Here is a 19,944-nt window from a genome sequence, read left to right as displayed (position 1 = left end):
GGCATCCGCATATAATTAAAGTTTATTTAAATTGTGCATTGAAAGACTTTCATTTCTATAGCTCACTATAAGTATTTAGAATATCTTTAATTTAATAGTCATAAATTAATATTTATATTGATTCAAGATTCATTTTTTTTAAATCTTTAATAAATTAAAAAAATATATGTATAATTAAATACAAAAATATAAATACAATATTTTATAATCTTTAATACATTTAAAAAATATATGTATAATTAACTACAAATATATAAATAAAATAGTTTATAAAAATGTATTCTAGCTAAATTATATTCATTAGCTTAGCTTTGAAACTGCAGAAATTAAAATGTAGTCGGTTTGTATATACCCTAAAACGCTAAGACATGTCTATGTTTGGAAATGAAATTGATTTGCAAAAGGATCAGCTATATTTAATATACATATAAATAATTAATTTATTAGTTTTGCGATTACCTTTTATACATTTATATGCAAACCTTTTATATAAAAAAATATTGTACGACTTTATAAAGGGAGATATACATTGCAATGTATTATTTTAAGCCATAAATAGATGTGCTCCATATGACCTTTTATGTAAAACATGAAGCTCTTCTGCAGGATATGGTTAAAAACTGTAAAAATTTAGAAAAATTTTTTTTATCATATTCTAAATTTTTGGTTACTAAAAAAGTCCAATCATTATTACTATATAGATAAAAGCTGCGGCTCAGTTCATCTTATGGCCAATATACACTCTAATAGTATTTAGCATTAATATAGGGTATACTAAATTATATATAAATACCAAGTCGATAAGCTACTGCAAATCTACACAGCACCCGAGCTAAATAATTGCTTTGAAAAGGTTTTCTCATTTTATTATAGCTGGTGATTACTGTACTGATTCACAGACCTTCGCCTCAAAGCCACAAATGAGTCGCATTATGTTATATATATGTATATGTTATATATGAGTCGGTCGCTTGTTTAACTGAACTATAGCAATCGGCTGTGTCTCAGTTACGGTTTTAAGTTCATCTGGGTGAAAATGGATTTCTTGCAGCAGTTGCAGGATCTTTGGATATATATGAATGAGGAGAATGAGACACTGCACATGCCATTGATATATATTGTAATGCTCGTATGTGTTATAGCTATAATCATGTTTGTTTTGCCTGAAGGCGTGCTTTGGGCCGCCAGAGGTTCACTTTGTGGCCAGATCTTTGCCGGCAATGCCAGTGCCAATGCCAATGCGTCGGAATACGTCTGACATAAAACGCATGCCCTACCAACGAGATCCATTGAGGTAACCAGTTCCGACGTGGATGCGACAAAATGGTAAGACGTCTACGGGAAGTAAAACTCCTATGTGCTCAACTACTACAACAGTCTTTCCCAAAGATATGCGAGTGGCTTAAATGCAGCTTAAGGTGTGTGCACGTGCCGTGAGCTACTCGGTGGGTAATAAATTTTCGCCGGGATGCGCCGTTGCTGACGTTTTCTTTTCATCAACCGCAAATTTAGCATCGCTTGGCGCTTTCTTGATAACAACCATCACCTGCAGGACGAAATGCGCTAATAAACGGCATTCGACATTTTAACTTTGCTGACATTTTAGTAGACGACAACAACAACAACAACGACAACTAAAAGCAGACAGAAGGTTGGGGCTGGCTTGTTGACAGTATAAATAAATTATTGCTCTTACAGGATTTTAGTTGATAGATGAATATGCGAATATATGTATATAAAAACTATTAAATTAAATTATTTTTATATATATAAAAAAAAAAAAAATAATAAATAAAATACTGAAGTAAAGTTTCTCTCATTAAATATTTTTAAACACGAATTCATTTTGTTTGGCTACCGCTGAAAAATATCAGTGCGAGAAGCTTTCGCAGCACTGAAATCAACCCAAGCTTTAAAGCACATTAAAGCTCTAGACTTTACCAATAATGAATCAAGTTTGAGTTTGGATTTGATTCGGTTCAAATTTAAAATAGAAAATAAAAACTAAGAAAAAAGAAATTAGGTTTTTAATACAAAAATTGATATATTGATAATTTTTATAAATTTGGTTTATTTGTATTTTTTTTTTTGCTAACAGCACATAAAGTTTTTGTATGACTAGGCTTAATATAATATAATATAACATAGTATGTAGGTTGATTCAGTAAATGCTGGTCTTGAGCTATTTCAAAGTGCTGAGCTTATCAGCGTAAACTTAAGATTTGAATTAGACGTAAACAGCAATTAAAGACTTAAACTGGAGTTTTATTCGTTAGTTGACTGAATTCAGTTGACTAAATTTCATTGAAGTGAATCATGTCGGCAAGCAACTTAAAAATGATTTTCAAACTGCAGCTGACTTATATTCCATGACAAATTATATGAAATGCTCTTATAATCAAGTGATTTCATAATGTAAAACGCCGCTGTGGTAAAAATTGTTCTCTATCGATTTATCGCAAATTCCGAATTCGGGGGCTTATAGATTATTAAGACTTGACTGTATTATCATCAAAGCGCCGGAGAATGTCAGCAAGGGAAGAAAATCAAAATGCAATTTGAAGGAGAGTATAAAAACCAATTAGCCTTCCACAGCTCATAAATTGTATTATTGTAGTGCTATAAAATAATTGTATATACATATATCGATAGATTCGGTATGACTCGTTGATGCACCTCATCCTCTCTCTCTGTTCATTGGCCTTATAAATCCTGTAGCAAATTTTTGATAATTTAATTACTTAAATTTATGTATAAGTATGGGAATTATTAAGCGAAATATATATAGATCTTTCTTTATATATTTTAAAATATTTTTTGATCAAAGTAAACATGCCAAAAGTTCGTTTTGGATAGCTTTTTCTCAATATCTCCATTAGTTTAGTTAAATCATTTAGGCACTTTGTTTCAGCAGCTATCAGCTTCACTGCAATGATATTAAATTAAACTGCAACTAGGGAATACCCTTATTCAATTATATATACACGCTCTGGTGTATCTTAAAAATTTGAATGCAAATTGTAATTGAATTGAATTGGCCAACTTTTAGGCAACTCTTCGGCCAGTTTACGAGTCTTAAAATGAAATGCTAAAATAATTTACGGCTCAACTAGCTGCATGCCAAAACGAAAACAGAGGGAGAAAGAGCTATATTTTGGCCAAATGAAAGGCTCCCAGTTGGCAAATTAGTTTAAAAATACGTTGACAACGTGGCACAGGCCAACATTGAGCTGAGCTGTGCCACAGACGCAGCTGCTCAGCTCAGTGGCTGCTGCCCCAGTTGCCGCTGCTTGCTGCATGCAACGTGTCGCATGCTGCGTTTTGGGTGGCATAAAAATTCACTTTGCCGGCCATTTGGCCACGTTCTTGCCGAACTTAAGTGCGCTCGCTCGCAGCTCAATAAAATTTCGTGTTTTACAATTTTATTATGTGACGCCTGTCGCGCGTCTCGACAGCATCAAATATTTAATAACAAAACCGAAAGACAGAAAAAAAAACGTTTTCTATTTTTTGTTGTTGTTGGCCAATTGCCAGCAATAGATATTGGCCCATTGGCTACTTGTCGAGCCATGGCATTGTTCGTCGTGACTCTTAAGTAATTGCGTTTTAGTGGCCACACGTTTTATACTTGACCAAAGCCTTTAAATCATTTGTCGCCTGCTGCTCACTACCCTCACCCCACCTTCCATCACCCACTCTCCACTGCCCACCAGCGCACCCAGCTCACGTTCAATTGCTTTGGTCTGCTCGTTGTTTATCTTGCGACCATAAATTAACGCATTACCCATGCTGTCTCATCTTGAAATACTCTGTAGATAATGAGTACGGTGGGTTCGTTGGATTTTTTGCGTATAAATATGGACTGTCAATGAATTGATTGTTGCTTTGCATTCAAGATTTGTGACTTTGGAGAAGGTTTAGCTTGGGATAGTAAATCAACTATATATTTCAACTCCATGCATATATAATATTTCAATTTATAAATATCAAGGTCAACTTCTTTATACGAAAGTATTGGTAAGCTTAGCCTAAACCCTAAGTGCTTAAATACTTATTTAGCTTTCCGAATAAATCTTTAAGACTTTGCAGAACTCATTCTAACAATACTCCGTTCCTCATTAGATGCTATACTCAGCTGACATTTCATTTGTTGGCATTTCTTTTGTTATGATATTTCTTAAAGCTAGTTTAAGATCAAAGCAAGTTTAACTCTTTCATTTTAGATTAGAGTACACATCTTTCTCTAGTTATAATAATATTCGTTAAAGATCAATTTGGCAGCCAACTTAAAAAATAATGATAATGAATCTAGCAATTATTTTTTAAAATGATGCATTGCATATTCGCATTTGATTGTTGTTTCAACTTTTGGCCATATTTTTGAGAACCTTAAAAAAATATATATGTATATATATTAATTAATTATAATTAATTAATCTGAATACAGAATTATTTTTATTTATTAATGTTTTATTTATAGAATATAGTAGAGTTTATTGGAACAAAATTATAGGATTATAGCTCAAATAATATAGAAACTATTCAACATTTGCGGAAAACGTGGTGTGTCCAATTTATGTTGCTGTTTATTTTTATTTATTTATATTTCTATATTATCTTAAAAACATTATTTAGTTATTTTTGTGTTATTATGTTATTGTTCATAATTACTTCTCTTCAAATTAACTGTAAAAGACTCTAAATTTGAAAATACCTCAACTAATTATACTTCATTATCGCTCTGCTTCCAATGCCGAAATTTTCATTTCATTACAGGGCATCAAACCTTCGCCTACCATCGCTTAACAACTTCTTACTGCTTGTTGTTGTTGTCATTGTCATAGTCCCTGTAGCAAAGCAGGCATCGAACTGTTTGCATTTCGACCGTTGCATTTGGCCGTGCAGCTGCTGCCGTCAAAATTGTGGCCAAGTGCGTGGGGCTTACACAGCGGCCGAGGTTAACCGCAATCGAAGCACTAAAAACTCCCTTCCGATCATTAATTGTGCCAAAGAAGTGTGCGCGACAGTGCATGTGTGTGTGTGTGTGTATGTGTGCGTGTGTGTGAGGATGGCCAAAAGTTTCGCCCTCCCATTTTTGTTTGATTTAGCGCAAAACACTTGAAAGTTCGGCCATTCGGCTGAAAGTCTACTTCTGCCTGGCCAAGGCTTTGGCTCTTTGTCTGCTAATGAGCCAATTTAGTTGCATCAAGCCGAAATTGCATTGTGTCTGCCACTCGAAAACTTGGCCAACTCTCTTTGAAATGTTAAACAGCTTGCCGATATTGTAGTAGGTGTCAAAGCAGCACAACTTCCACAGATGGCAGAATATATGAAGGAATTTGTGGGCAATCGACAGATGGCATTGCAAATAAAGAATCAATCGGGATAGAGATAGATACTTAGAAATAAGATATAGAATAAGGTTCGATATATAAGCATATAAGACTCAAATTTTGTAATTTTTTGAGAACAACTTTTGGAGGCTTAGTCTGGATCTATTAATTTTTGAGACATAATCTGGATCTATCATTAATAAACTTTATCTTCTTTACCCAGCATTTTATCTCAGAAAGTTTTTATGTATATATATTATGATTGACGAAATACTCATCTTATATTAGAATCCAGCTCTTATCATTTAGCATTATTAATCTTTAACTTCTTTATGCAAAATTTAAGCTATATTTTTGTCCTATTTTTAAACTTGATGAAATATCTATCTGAGAGCAGAGTCCAGCTCCTTAAAAAACTTGTGAAAAGTAAAGTCTGATTTCTGATTTCTAAATGGCCGCCAGCCATCATAATTTAATATTAACATAATATATTATAAGATAAGAAAAAAAAGTACTCAGCAATATAGAGTTCATTATATATTATTAAGTTCAACAATCTGTTTGGGGACATTACATAGTTTAGATAAGCTTTTCTATTTGATGTTGTAGATGCTAAATCTAAATATATATGTGCTTGTAATTATACATATTAATATATAAATCATATATATTTATAAGTATCTATAATCAAGAGTTTCATCATTAACTCTTACTTATTATTTCTTCAGTCTCACCGATAACAGATATTTGCGGCAGGCATCCAGGGAATGTCGTTTTAGATAGCATTCCTGACTGAAGTACTTGCCGCATTGTCCGCACTGAAACTTCCAGCAATGATGGCCCATGGTGCGCTGATGCGAGCGCAAATTGGAGCTGTGACATAAGAAATATATATCATAAATATATTGATATAGTTGCCTTACCGATCAGCGAAGCTCTTCTGGCAATTCTGCTCAGGGCAGACGAAGGGCTTCTCGCCCGTGTGGGTGCGTTTGTGGGCCACCAGCATCCATGAGTGGTCGAACTTCTTGTTGCAATCGTCGCAGAGGAATTGCTCGCCCGGCTGCTTGAGGCGACGTCGATCCGCTGGCTTCTTGGGCAGCTCCGTCTTGGGCCGCTCGACCGGCTCTGCTGGTGGCTTGGTCTGCGCCAGCAGCTCGGCTCGCTTGGCTATGTCCGCCTTCTTGCGTCGCCCTTTCAGCTTGGTCAACATCTTGATTCTGCCCAGCCGGGTGACTCCGTTCTTAGCTGGCTGCTGATTGGCAAATATGTCTAGCTCCTCGCCGGGCAGCTCCACCTCCCAGACGGTATGGCTGAACTCCCCACTCGGATTCAATTCCAGATCCATCAGCTGTATGTCACTGGCCTCCTCCATGCGACGACGCTCCACAATGGGCACATTATCGGCGGCGCGCCAATCGGTGCTCGGCTCCCCGTTGCCGTAGTGAAACTTCTTGACAGCGCCTTTGTGCTCAATTTTGAAGGCTTGGCTCGAGGCCTTGCCCTGAGGCTGCAGTGCGGGCGGTCGCGGCATAGGCGCCATGTTCGGTATAGCCAAACACACAGCTGAACATGTTTAATACTTGATATGGAATTCTATTTGAATATATGTATATTCTTATTTTACCTTCATATTTCTCATAGAAATTCTTCACTTTTGTATTATAGCGATTCGAGAAGAGACTGCGGAAAAGGTATGGCATTTTATATTATCTGACACTTTTTTGCAGAAAAAAAAAGGAGAGAAAAACACCACAAAGTAGATATAATTTACTTGAGCTGCTGATTCTTATGACAACTGAGCGGCTATGATTTTATTGTTTGAAATATTCGAGAAACTGCCAACTGCATGCAATATCATACTGAAAGTTTCTCTAAAGAAATGTAGTGTTGCAAAATGTGTCAAAAAATATATTTTTATCAAATTCAATTTAAATTAAGTTAAATTACCTTTACCAACCGTCACTTGAAGGTTTCTAAACTATTTAAGCCATGTAAACAAAAGAATACTTCAAGTTTAAAAGCTGTGCAGAATTTTACTCGATTTGCTCTGCTGTTTATTGGCTTAAAGCCGCTGGCTAAGCAGGGCCTTCAACTGGACTAGATGAGGCCACTTAAGACGAAACACTTAAACAATTTTCTTGTAGAAATTTTTGCACACGATTGCCAGAGGAAAAGGAGCTGGGCGAGGAGTGAATTGTGAATTTGACTGCGAGTCTGAGGCGATCTGAATGCTCATGAATGTGGTATACAATAAAATTAGTTTGCTGAGCGTGAGTGTGAGTGTGTGTGTGTGTGTGGGTGTGTGTATGCGAGACATGCAAAGACGTTTGCAATTCGCCTGTAATCCTCGAGCCCAGAGTTTCTTGGGTGAGTACTGGATGAGCTATGTGTGTGTGGAGTTGGGACTGGGGCTGGGATAGGGGGACTGTGGGACTGTGGGATAGCTGCTACTGCAAGGCTTTAAACAACGGAAAATTGAATTGTAGTTTGCAGTGTTGGTCTTCAGTAAGCACTTAAAAGAGCTTGTTCTCAGCTATTCTCAATTGTTTGGCAGTTTATGCGCTTTTATTTGGAGTTCGGAGTGTGTTTTGTAATAAAAGCCGGAAGAAACCGGTCGGCAAATGGCTTTATTTCATTTATTTGCCACTTTATTACCCACATTTATTGTTGTTGTTGCTGCTGCTGTTGCTGCTGCTGCTGCTGGTGGTTGGTCAAGCAAATTACTTGGGGTAATTTAAAATGCAATCGGCCTTAAATGTGCTCCATAGTCGAACCGATAACAAAAGCAAATTTACCAGCTAAACATTAATTCATTTTGACAATTGCAAAATTTGCTCAAACTACACAAAACTCAAATTTGTTTTTATCTCTTGCTAAATGCTTTATGGCAGTATATTGCAAACATTTTTCTGTGTGTCTGTGTGTGTATTTCATAAATTTTTATTTGCTCTGTGCATCTAACGAGAAAATCGCATAAATGTTTTCGACTGTCAACAAAGGCTTGACATGAGAGCAACAACTGCCAGCCCAATGAAACGATGCTCCTTCTGTATTTACACTCTCTTTATGTGTGTGTGCATGTGTGTGTATTTGCGTGTGTATGTTGTCTTTCTTTAGTGTTTGTCAGTTGGACTATTAAAAATCTATTTGAAGTACATTGCAATTGCGCAATCTTTGCACAAAACAGCGCACTTTATGACAGCAGCTAGAAAAAAATATTGCATACTTTTGGGCTGACTATAAAGCAGTAGTCTCTGTCTCTCTTTCTCTCTCACTCTCTCGTTTCGTCTAACTGTCTGTCTTGGGTAATGAAAAAGCATCTCAAATGACATTCGCTTCACAAATTGTGCTTTGCATTTAATATGCACGGACAGTGAGGCGCAAACAAACGCCACAAATGAGTTGTGGGTCAGCACAATTAACAGCAACATTTTTATGTAGGGTATTAACTGCAAATAGGTTTGCACTTTAGCCTATGAAGATATCTAAGAATTAGCAGCAATTTAACATTTTGAAAAGCAGTAAGAATAAAATAAAAAACTTGAAAAAAAAAATAATAAAACATAAATTAAAAATTAAAAACAAAAAATTAATTAATTATATATATATTTATTTTTTAATAACTTTCAGCAAAAAACACAATTTTTAAAAAATTAATATTTTTAATACAATATAATACAAAAATTATGAGTTAAAAATTATTTTTTTTTTGTAAATTTAATTATTTTTCATTAATTCTTATATATTATTATATAATAATTGTTGATTTTTTTTTCCAGATTTAAATTAAATTCATATTGCATTGCATGGCGAATAACAGTTTTACTCGAAGCTCTGATAAAAATTGATATTATTACTACTACTTTAAATAAATTTTATTTATTTAATAAAATTAATTATGTAGGCTTGGAAGATTTTTAAATCTTTGCTTCTTAATCAAATTTATAGTATTTTTTTTTTATTTATTTATTCATTTATTAAAATTAAATTATGAAAATGTGGAAATTTCGAAGACCCTTCAATTATACTTCAAGTTTGTTTTGTTAGTCAAATTTTTAGTATTTTATTTAATTTTTATTCATTTTATTTATAAAATTCAGGTATGTAGGTGTGGAAGTTACCAAGATCTTTCCCTTAAGTTTTAAGTTTCAGTTCTTAATCAATTTATATATAAGTATGCCTGTAAAATATTTTATTATATTGTATTCCTGCCTCTACTCATCATTGCCTTCATATAAATATCCTCCTGTATATACACATATATAGCCACATCTATCCCTCCATTCACAGTGCATTCCTCAAGTCAAATAAAAATACTAAAAAACTAATTTCATATTTTTTCTAGCTGCCTTCACAAACAATTGTCGGGCACGCGTTTTGCATACGTGCATGGCAGTTGGCTTATGAAAGGAGCTCGTTTCGGGCAGCTCTTAAAGCCAGCTGCTGCTTGGACTGAACGTGGCTGAGTGTGGCAACGTAAGCCACGTTAAGATGACGTTTGGTTTTGGTGCTAGCAAATACGCAATAAATGCGTCTCGTTGCGTCTCCCAGTAGGCCTGCGGCCAAGATTGCATTGCAAATTTTGTCATCAACATATAAATGAAGTATGAACGGCAGACGTGTCTGACTGTCAATTGGAAAAACGAGCCAATAAATCCAAGGTGGCATAATAACCATTTCGATAAAAGGGAAAAACAACAGAAACTGCTTCGCTTACTCGACTTTGCCAATTTCAAATGTAATTACTTTAGCTGAGCCCCGAGATTTGCGGCAATTCACATCTGAGAAATTACTTAAAAAATGCAAACAAAAAAGAAAAAATAAATTCCGATTTAATATGCAGCAAATTCGAATGAATATGTATGTGTGTGTGTGTGTATATAAATGTATAATTTAATCAAATTTTGAGTGTGTGTGTGTTTGTGTGTGGGCTTGGGGAACGAAACGATAACGATCCGGTTTGCCTGCAGGCGTTGGCAAATTAAATTTGCATGCCGCAATTCCATGCAACAAAAAATGTCAAAGTCCGAACTTGTGTCGAATTATTTACTAAAGAAAAACACAATTGTTTGTAGCATTTGCGGCTGGACCACAAAATTCGACCATGCTGGCATGAGTGCCCAACGCCCCGACCACTCCCAGCCTCCCGCCCCCTATTAAGGTAGCAGCATAAACAACAACAAACTGCGACATAGGCAAATAGAACATATTTTTGTTGTGCGAGTAGATTTGAAAATTTGTTAATTTGCGCAAAAGTTTGCACTGCATTTCCTCTGGCGACGTGTGTGGCACGAAACCATGCAACGGGGTGAACTGAATGGCTAGAGGTGAGCACGTGCCTCAGCGTGACACGACAAATAGAGGAATTAAAGCTGGGATGTAACCGGATGGAAGTGGAGTAAAATGTCCATAAAATTTAAAGGATGATCATGACTAGAGATGAGCAGATGATCTTTTGCTATCATGAAACGAAAATAAATTCATGGAAGAATCTTATTTTTGTAAAACTTGATGATAGTAGTGCTATAAAGTACTGGTCTGATTTCGGAAATTTGGAAAAAGAGGAGACATTATTTATGAAATGAATATTGTAATAACTCCAAAATGTATACACTTAACATCTAACTTACCAAAGTAAAGATCTTACATATGGAATTAACTTGAGTATAGAGTAGACATTTATTATTTATTTATATCAATGTCAATATATTAGAATATATATAAGAAGAGATCTAAATATATATTTAATACTCAATCATAGTTTTATATCAAGTAGCTTTGTCACTCACGACACGCACTCATCTCTAGTTCAGCCTCACGGGCTTGTCGCCTGGCTGGGCGATTATGTGATTTGGCTGGACTCGGTCGAGCAGCGAGCAGCACTACGAGGTCTGAGGCTTACCACTTTACTGTAATTAATGCACATAGCACATATTTGAAAATAAAGGCATAGCATAGTCCAAAATATTCATTTGCTTTGGACTACAATTAGCATAGGCAAAGCAATAGCAATCAAACTGCTTATATATGGCATGTAGCTAAATATTATGTTTATATTGACTTGCATTGATAAATAATTTTAAAAATTATTTAAATTAGTTTATATTTAAGGCAAGTTGGAATCAAGGTGGACGAACTATTAGAAGATGCTGAGAAAGTTGTACCGAAATAGTGGCATACGAATTCAAAGATTTTCAATGAATTGATTGTGCCTTTATAGCTCCTAAAATGAGCAATATATATCAGACAATAGCCGAAGTTTTTAGTTTGTTTTCACTCTATCAATAGGAAAACTTTGAGCTTGACTTCTATCTATCTATCAATAGCTGAAGTTAGAGTTCGATTTCTATCTTTGTATGGAAATGGATAACCCTAATTAGATACACACATGATCTGTATGAAAAGACCTTTGTATGGAAGTTCAAAACTTTATGATATTTCCTTATGAGATTGTGAGGTCCCTAAATTTGTATATATGGACAAATACAGATTTACGAACGGACAAATCTATTTAATTTCGTTGTTTTTCTTCTATATAACAACTTCATGGGTTACACCCGCCCTCTTATGCTATTTGAATATATGTAAGTAGTAAATGTTATCAATGCTGTTGATATGGTAATTTTTGCCTTAGTTAGTTGCAACGCTGTCATGAGCTTAGCACATCTATATGAATCGACTTAGTCTCACTTAAACAACCAAAAATGCCCCCAGTAGCCAACAAATGCTATATATGTATATATATGATTTATAAATATATCTATATATCTATATATCTTTTTGTCGTCACAAACAATCACATGATATGTTGTTTATGCTGCTATTAAACCTTACCTACAACTTTAAGCTAGCTATTTGTTCTAGCCATGTGTATTTAGCTTCAATTCGTTTCGTTTTTGGCCAATTTGGCATTCCATATGTCTATGTATGAAATATGACAGCGCTCGCATGTCCTTGCATTATCTTTTCAGTGGAAGCTGTTGGTCCATAAAACGGAGCCGTTGCCAGTTTTTAGCAGCCATGCAACAAGACAAATGTTTATTTGCTGTGGTGGTTTGTGTTTTTAGCCAAACAGTACTTTGCCAGCCATTTGTATGCCGTTTGGCAATGGCTGGCCAAATAATTTATAGAGCGCACGTATCCAATATATACAAATATATGTATATATATATATACTTATACATTTGTACAAATGTGAGCTTAGCTCGTCGATGCCAGCTGCATGGCATTGGCGATGGCCATGGCCATTTGGGTGTTTGTTGCGTTAATTGTTGGTAATTTACACTGCAATCATTATGTTTACAGCTGCAACAAAAAGAAAATAAATATTAATTGAATAACGCAGCAGAGCGAACGCTTCATATGCGCATTATGACAGCTCAAAATTATAATTTGAAAATCAGTTGAATTAATGCAAAGTGTTTCCACTTGAGAGCATCGAATTTCAGGACGCAAGAAAGTTAATGAATTCTTTATTTATTTATTTATGTATTTTTTTTTTTATTTAATTTATTAATTATAATATACATATATTAATTTAATATTAATTTTTATATATTAATTTTGATATTATTATATATAAAAATTTTAGTATATTAATATATATATATATATATTTTTTTTTTTTTAATAAAAAAAATGATTTTTCTGTTACTTATGAGCAGTGAGTAGAGTTATTTAAAACTTGTATTATATTTATTAATTTTATTGTATTTATTTAAATCTTTTTATGATATACTCGTAACAAGATAAAAAAATTGAAAGCTCTATTCTTTTTTAACTGAATACGGATTAATTTATGATATGTTTTTGTTTTTCTTTTATATTTTCTCGTATTTCTTCAAGCTTTACGCAGATTAACAACATTGGCAAATGGCTTAAAATGTTGTTCAGTGGAAACGCATTAAAATAGCGCATACATAAAAAATAGATGTGCGTGCGTGTGTGTGTGTGTGTTTGTTTGTTTATTGCATTGCACATAGTAAAGAAATATGCATGCAAATTTAATTTACACACACAGGCACACACACACACACATAGAAACAGCCATGGACTCAACGCACAGTCAAAGTCGTAGCATACTTTTCAGAGCCGTGGGGTATTAAAAAATGAATTCTCATCGGCCAGTCGGCGATTTTTGTGTGTGTGTGTCAGTGTGTTTATTTAAATAAAAATAATCACACATGCAAATTAATAATTTCATTCTCGACTGCTGCGCCTGGAATTCCTTTATACAAACAAATTTTGCAGGGCAAAAATATTTGATTTGAACATTTTTGTCCATAAATAATATAGGCGTAACCAATGTTTTGATGTGTTTTAATTTTTTTTGGTTTCTAGCCATTTAGCTATGCATTGGGCCATGCACAATAAACTGTTTGCGTGTGTGTGTGTGTGTGTCTGTTTGCGGCAAATCTGTTGCACGTTCGCTCTAACTTATCGTGCGAATAATTTATGGTCTGACAGCAAAAAAATGGCAATTGAGGTCTCAGTTAGGCGAGCCGATTTATCAATTTATCAATTTGCCACTTTAAGCCTGGTTCATTTGGCTCATTGTTTGTTTGCTATTTGCTCTCATTTGTTTGCACTGCCGCGCGATAATAATAACTGTTAATTTACATGCCGCAAGGGTCAATAGGCCGCGGGCCATCTGTAATTATGGACACCAGATTCTCTGAGTTTGTTGTTGTTTTTTTTTTCTTGTTTTTTTAAAATATTTTTTATTATAATTTGCTCGCTTTGTATGAGATAATAACGGATACTTTGGTAAGCAAATGTGTATAATGTGAAACTCCATGTGGCCTTCCTCTGAAAATGTCTAGATTGGATTGTTATAGGAAAAATTTATTGTAATAAATGATTTGTTGAAAGTGAAAGCTTTTTTTATATTAAGAATATATAGGAGGCTATATTTAGGGTTTAATTATATTTTTGAACTTCTTCGCTTTCTACTTAAAAATTACGCTCTCGTTCTTCTTCATCGACTTAAGCTACTCACAATTATACCATTTACGTCAACTATCGACTATAATAGCTATCGATATGGTGAAGTATCGATGAATGTATATATATAGATATACAGATATACATAGATAACTAGAGATAGATATAGAGACACATTTAAAAAAACCTTTTTTTTTCTTGGAATGTTTTTATTTATGTCATGATAAATTTTATAATATGATAATCTAAGCAGAAAATGATTTAATATAAAATTAGAAGGGTTATGCAAGACAGCAAACACAAGATATGTTGATTAAGGGAAGGTAGATTTATAATTCAGGTGCATATACAATACATTTCAAGTTAGGTCAAGGTTCAGTCGGGCGTTGGCGTCTGAGTCATCGCTAAGTAAACTACCTGGGCTTCTAGCCAGACTATTTGAGTGAGCATCCACGTTTAACTGCTATGGCTAGAGTATTAAAACATCGACATGCCATAGTTAGCATCTCTTTCTTATGTATGTATTTTATTTGCGATTTAAATGAGGTTTTTTCTTATTTTTTATTTTTATCCATTTTAATGGCACAAAGTACTTCATAAAGTGCATTGGCATGCAAATTACGTTAAGCTCATGAATTTATAATTTAATGAAGACACTTTGTCGCCATAATTGGTCAACAACAATTCGCAATGTGGCCATAATATTGTTGTTAATTTAATAAATGCGATACAGCGATTGCTGCAATTGCGCTGATTTTTTTCTTTCCATTTCACATTTATATACATACATATTTGTATTTATTTATTATTTTTACATAATTATTGATGTTGTTGCTGTGTACGTTTGCACGTACTTAATTAAAATTACTGTTTTCGTTTTTTTAATTTTATTTCGACTTTGCCGTAGCTTCCACTTCCATATATTTTTTTTTAATCAAAGTTGGTTTTATCGAGCGAATATGGATTAAGATATATGGTAAGAGACTGCAACTGCAGTCGAGGCAGCTTTGCCATATCATACCACTCACTCTTTTTGCTTCATATTTTGTGGATTTTGTTTATGCGCAAATGTTATAAGAGATTGAAAAATATAAGGAAGTTTATAATAATATTAGGACATAAGAAATTTGAGTATAGTTAATTAAGTATAATTGTTATGGTATTGTGGTACAAGTGTTTAAAAACACTTGGAAATAATAAAAAAAAATATATATATATATTTAAATTATAAGTTTGAAACTTTTAAAAAATGTTAGGTATGAAAAAAAAAAAACAAATAAACTTTTTTTTTTTTCTTTTTAAATTGTTTTTTTTTTTTTTTACATTGTAAAATGTAGTTTTGCGACAGCTATCTTAAGTTAAGCGGCGCGTCCAAATGGGAAAAATTATTAGGTAATAAGCTCACTAAGTGGTTACCCCGTATGGCTTAAAAAAAAACATTAAAAAAATATATATAATTTTTTGATACCGTAATTTAAATTAAATTAATTATTGCTTTTTTGTTTTAATTTAAATTTTTTTCTTTTTATTCTCTTTTGTTTTTTTGCTTTTTTTTATTTATTTATTATTATTTGGTTTATTAAGTGTAGAAACGTTAATTCTCTTTTGTATAATTTTTAAAATTTTATTTATTATTATTATTATTATTTTCCTTTTATTAGTGTACAATTGACCTTGTACAAATAATTGTAATTTTCATTGAACATAATCTTATAGACTTTACAGCTTTGTTGAGATTTAATAAAAACAAAATTGTGCCACATTTTCGTTTTATTTTTTCATTCGTACACTTTTTTTTTAATCAACCATGATTTATGGCTAGATCATGATATGTGGGCGCATAAACAACTCAATTCCAGCTCGCTGACAGCTCTGTCAGTTTTCATTCTTGCGTGTGTTTCAATTAACTTTTTGCCTGCACCGAAGACGCAGATATGAGAATGCAGTTGAGAATGTGTCGAGTTGGTGGCTGTGGTGCGGTTGGCGGTGGTGCCTGGCGGTGCTTGGCGGTGCTTGGCGGCTGCTTGTATTATAAGCAGCTTCTTCGCTTGTTTGAACATAAAAATGCGACGCTTAACATAAATTACGCGACGTGTCAGTTCTCCTGCGTGTTATGTTTGTGTTTGCAAGGCAAAGGGGACGGCAGACGGCGGATATGCAACGTGCTGCGGCAGGTGCAAGTCAAGTTAATTGTTAAGTGCTTGGCGCGTAGCTGTTGCTGCTGCAGCTACGTCCGGGATTAGCAGGCACTGTGCTACGTCTTAAGCATCAAAGTTTTTGGACGTATCGCTTTTTATTTTAATTTTTTTTTTTTGTTTTAATGGCAGGCACAAAGTTGCCCCAGCGGCTGCACCAGCTTCCGCAATTTATGTGGCAAGCTAGATCGCAAACCCAAAGAGCCGAGGAAAGAAACTGTAAATTATAATTGCATATTTTCATATTTTACAATTGACGCCGTCAGACTTGCGGCTGCCACAGCCGCGTTGTCCTGCCACGTGTCCTGCCTTGCAGTTTAATGAGAAATTAAATGTCTGCACTGCTTATGCATGCAGTTTTCTCACAACTTTTCAATGGAAAGCTAACTCTGGAAATTTCCACAATTTCCGTTTAACATTCAAAGGCCGAAGTTGAAGATGCCTTTTGGCCGCAGCTGTTCAAAATGCATTTGCATTTAGCGTCTCCCTCGCTCTCTCTATCTCTCTCTGTCTCTCTTTGTACCACTCTCAATGCGTTGTGATGCTCTTAATGAAATTTCATTTAATTTAAGTGCAGTCTCAAGGAAAATAACTGATGTATACGAATCTCTTTAAGATTAGAAAGTATGTCAATCATGAATCAGTTAGTGACTTCGTCAATCAATGAAACAGTTAATCGCTGCTTTAGGCTATCATTCCTTTAATCATTCAAAAAGTTGGTCAGTCAATCTGATGCTTAGTCAATCATTCATTTAGCTAGACATTGACTGCACTTAGTTCTTCAATCATCCATTTAAATCAATCAGCGTTTGAGTAGGTATTTAACAAATTTGTCAGTCAGTCAATCAGTGAATCAGTCAGCCAGTCAATTTTACGGTGAATCAGCCATCAATTATATATTTCAATCAATTTTATAGTGATTTCGTCTCATCAAATATATATATCAATGATCAATCATATAAGTCAGTTCATTAATTTTTGCTTTATCGTCTTTATTGTCTGTCAATCAGTATTTTAATCAATATATCTATCACTCATGCTCATTATTCAATCAATCAGTCAATCGATGAATCTGTTTGACACTCACTCAATTCCTGACAGCTGGTTACTTTACTTGATGGTCATTCCCTCAATCAATCATTCATTCAATACTTTACCAAATATCTTAGGCCCCTTATTCCATTCTGCAAAGTCTCTTTAACTTATTTCCTAATCTCACAGACTTCCGTTCAGCCGTCAAAACTTCGTTAGCAATTTTCTTACCTTAACATTTGTCTTGGCCAACAATTGAAAAAGTTTGCAGCCAAGCTAATGCACACACATTTTTATAAACATCTAATTTGAGAAAAAAAGTGTTCACAGTTGATACCAAAAAAACGAAAACAGAAGCGATGAAGCTGGTAAAACTAAAACTATAAACCCCGAGGGTTAGAATCCAGCCAAGCCATGCTCAACTCGTGGGCGATAACAAGCTGCCAATTGCTGGACGATTGTTGCCTTTGGGCTGTAGGAAAATTATTTCACAGCTGAAGCAATTTTCATGAAATTAGTTTTTCTTTTCGATAGGATTTCTTTGCCATTTTCCATTCTCCCCCTGGCCAAATCTCATTTACCTGTTTGGCTCAACTTGAACACGTCGCCGACGACCGAATGAAATCGGATATATGTATGTATGTATTAGCCGAAAAAGTCGAGTCGAGTTAATTCAAATACAATGCGTCTGCGATTAATATTTTATAATTTTGCGCACGATTTTCAATTTCTGTCTGTTGTTAACAGGGCCAACAGCGCCCGGTGAAAGTTCTGCCAATTTTCTATTTTTCCTTTGCTCAGCTGCTTTTGTGTCGTGTGCCGTATGCTGTATGCCGTGTGCCTTGCGGCTGCCAGACATGCATTTGAATTTTTCGTGCTGGCCAAGATTTTTGTGAAGCAAGTGAAAGGCTTTCCTTTTGGCCGGGCTGAAAAGCCTTTCAGTTCGTACACTTCATTCGAGTGCATTATGAATAATTAATTGCGGAGCTGTTGCCGCCCAATGTCAATGCCATCATTAACTCAAGGGCTCCAGGAAATTCCCGAATATCTAGTTCTGCTCGCTCTCAATTCAAGTTCTGTTTAACAAGCCATTTGGCTGTCTGCCCGTTGTCCTTGAAGCTGTCGGATTAATTTCCCATTTCTGGCTCGGCCCACTAATCCCCTCAGAATAGTCGAGCTGAAAACTTTGCTGTTTGTAATTGTTAAATGCAATTGAATTTATAAGCGGCGCATAATTAAAATTACGCAAAAACTTTTTGCAACTATTGCACTTCCTGCTGCTTTGGCATCCTGATCCCTGCTCCAGCATCCTGTGCCATTGTCTTCCTTTGAGCTGGCCTCTAAGTGGCTTTCTGCTAACAGGATGAGCTGCGCTTAAAATATGTTCAACAGCGAATGCCATGGAGAGTGGAGAGTCGCGAATCAAGAGTGGAGAGTGGAGAGTAGAGAGTCGTGAGTCGAGAGTGGAGATTCGAGACTCGAGAGTAGAGAGCCTTGGCCAACACCGTCTAGCGGTTAATGAGGCGCATCTGGGTCTTGGAGCAGCGCGTTGACAATGCTTGAAAAATTCTAAGAAAAATATGTGGAAAATTCAGCTTACTGTAAAATTCTATAATTAGTTTTGCTTTAAATAAAACGTAAGACTATGTGCAAAAAAAAAAAAAAAAAAAAAAAAAAAGAATAAAATAAAATAAAAATAAATAAAAACATAATTGAGTGTGTTGAACGCTTAATATTACGTATTAATTAATATATACGTATTAATTAATCATAATGAAAATAAGTAAATAATATCGTTTATAATAGTTTATCATTAAGCTATTCAAATTATTATTATATATAATTAACGCCTAATAGTATTAGATATATTAAGCGTTCAATATTAGTTCTCTTTGACAGAAATATATCTTGGACAGGGTTACATTCAATTTGGTTAAAATTGCGCTATCCTGCTGTAGTTATTATCTATTAAAGTGCTGTAGAGGACGCTGTGCACAATTTCTCTTTGTAGTTGATAGAGAAAAGCACTGACATGGAAGTAACTATTGGTTAGGTCAAAGTAAACACCAAAGTGAGGAAAATTGAAAAAGAAGCTTTAAAATAGCTTTTGATTTCGACGAAAAGGTGTAGCTATGCCAAAGAGTGGAGTCTGCCAGCAGGAGCATTGAGCACGAACCGTGAAGATCAAAGCGAAATAGCACCCACTCTCCAGGTGGGAGGTAGTCCCAGACAGAGAGAGAGAGACAGAGAGACTGGGACTGAGACAGAGACAGAGAGAGAGAGAGAAATTATTAATAATATTCTACCTTAACGTTAAGTTAAAGAAAGTACATTTCTTAAATATATACCGATACTATAATAGTATTTATATATATTTATGGTTTTATATATTTTAATTATTATTCCTGTCTGCTTATACTATCATATATTAATATTTT

The 19,944-nt window shown here is 34.5% G+C and overlaps 1 protein-coding gene and 1 long non-coding RNA gene across 2 annotated transcripts; one reads left to right on the top strand and one right to left on the bottom strand.

Annotated features, from left to right (window-relative positions):
- Positions 1-5,867: 5,867 nt before the first annotated feature.
- Positions 5,868-7,140, bottom strand: LOC108609955 (uncharacterized). Its single transcript, XM_018001753.2, has 3 exons — positions 6,961-7,140; positions 6,257-6,899; positions 5,868-6,206 (listed from the first exon to the last, which is right to left on the bottom strand). The coding sequence occupies exons 1-3, from the start codon at positions 7,034-7,036 to the stop codon at positions 6,050-6,052; spliced, it is 876 nt and encodes a 291-aa protein (XP_017857242.1). The 5' UTR covers positions 7,037-7,140; the 3' UTR covers positions 5,868-6,049.
- A 52-nt stretch (positions 7,141-7,192) lies between these two features.
- LOC149270224 (uncharacterized) lies at positions 7,193-10,189 on the top strand. Its single transcript, XR_016268468.1, has 2 exons — positions 7,193-7,703; positions 9,682-10,189. It is a non-coding gene; the product is annotated as an uncharacterized LOC149270224 (long non-coding RNA).
- Positions 10,190-19,944: the final 9,755 nt, after the last annotated feature.

This window comes from Drosophila arizonae, chromosome 2 (assembly GCF_054131065.1).
Source record: "Drosophila arizonae isolate 15081-1271.41 chromosome 2, UAZ_ARI_1.0, whole genome shotgun sequence".
NCBI lineage: Eukaryota > Metazoa > Arthropoda > Insecta > Diptera > Drosophilidae > Drosophila > Drosophila arizonae.
Note: the sequence above shows the minus strand (reverse complement) of the source record. Positions and strands in the feature narration are given on the sequence as shown.

What these genes read in the sequence shown, in the direction of transcription:
- LOC108609955 (XM_018001753.2), bottom strand. Translation starts at nt 7,036, where the DNA reads ATGCCATACCTTTTCCGCAGTCTCTTCTCGAATCGCTATAATACAAAA. An exon ending in TTTCTATGAGAAATATGAAG is followed by an intron (nt 6,900 to 6,960) that starts GTAAAATAAGAA and finishes AAACATGTTCAG; the next exon opens with CTGTGTGTTTGGCTATACCG. An exon ending in CAGAAGAGCTTCGCTGATCG is followed by an intron (nt 6,207 to 6,256) that starts GTAAGGCAACTA and finishes CTTATGTCACAG; the next exon opens with CTCCAATTTGCGCTCGCATC.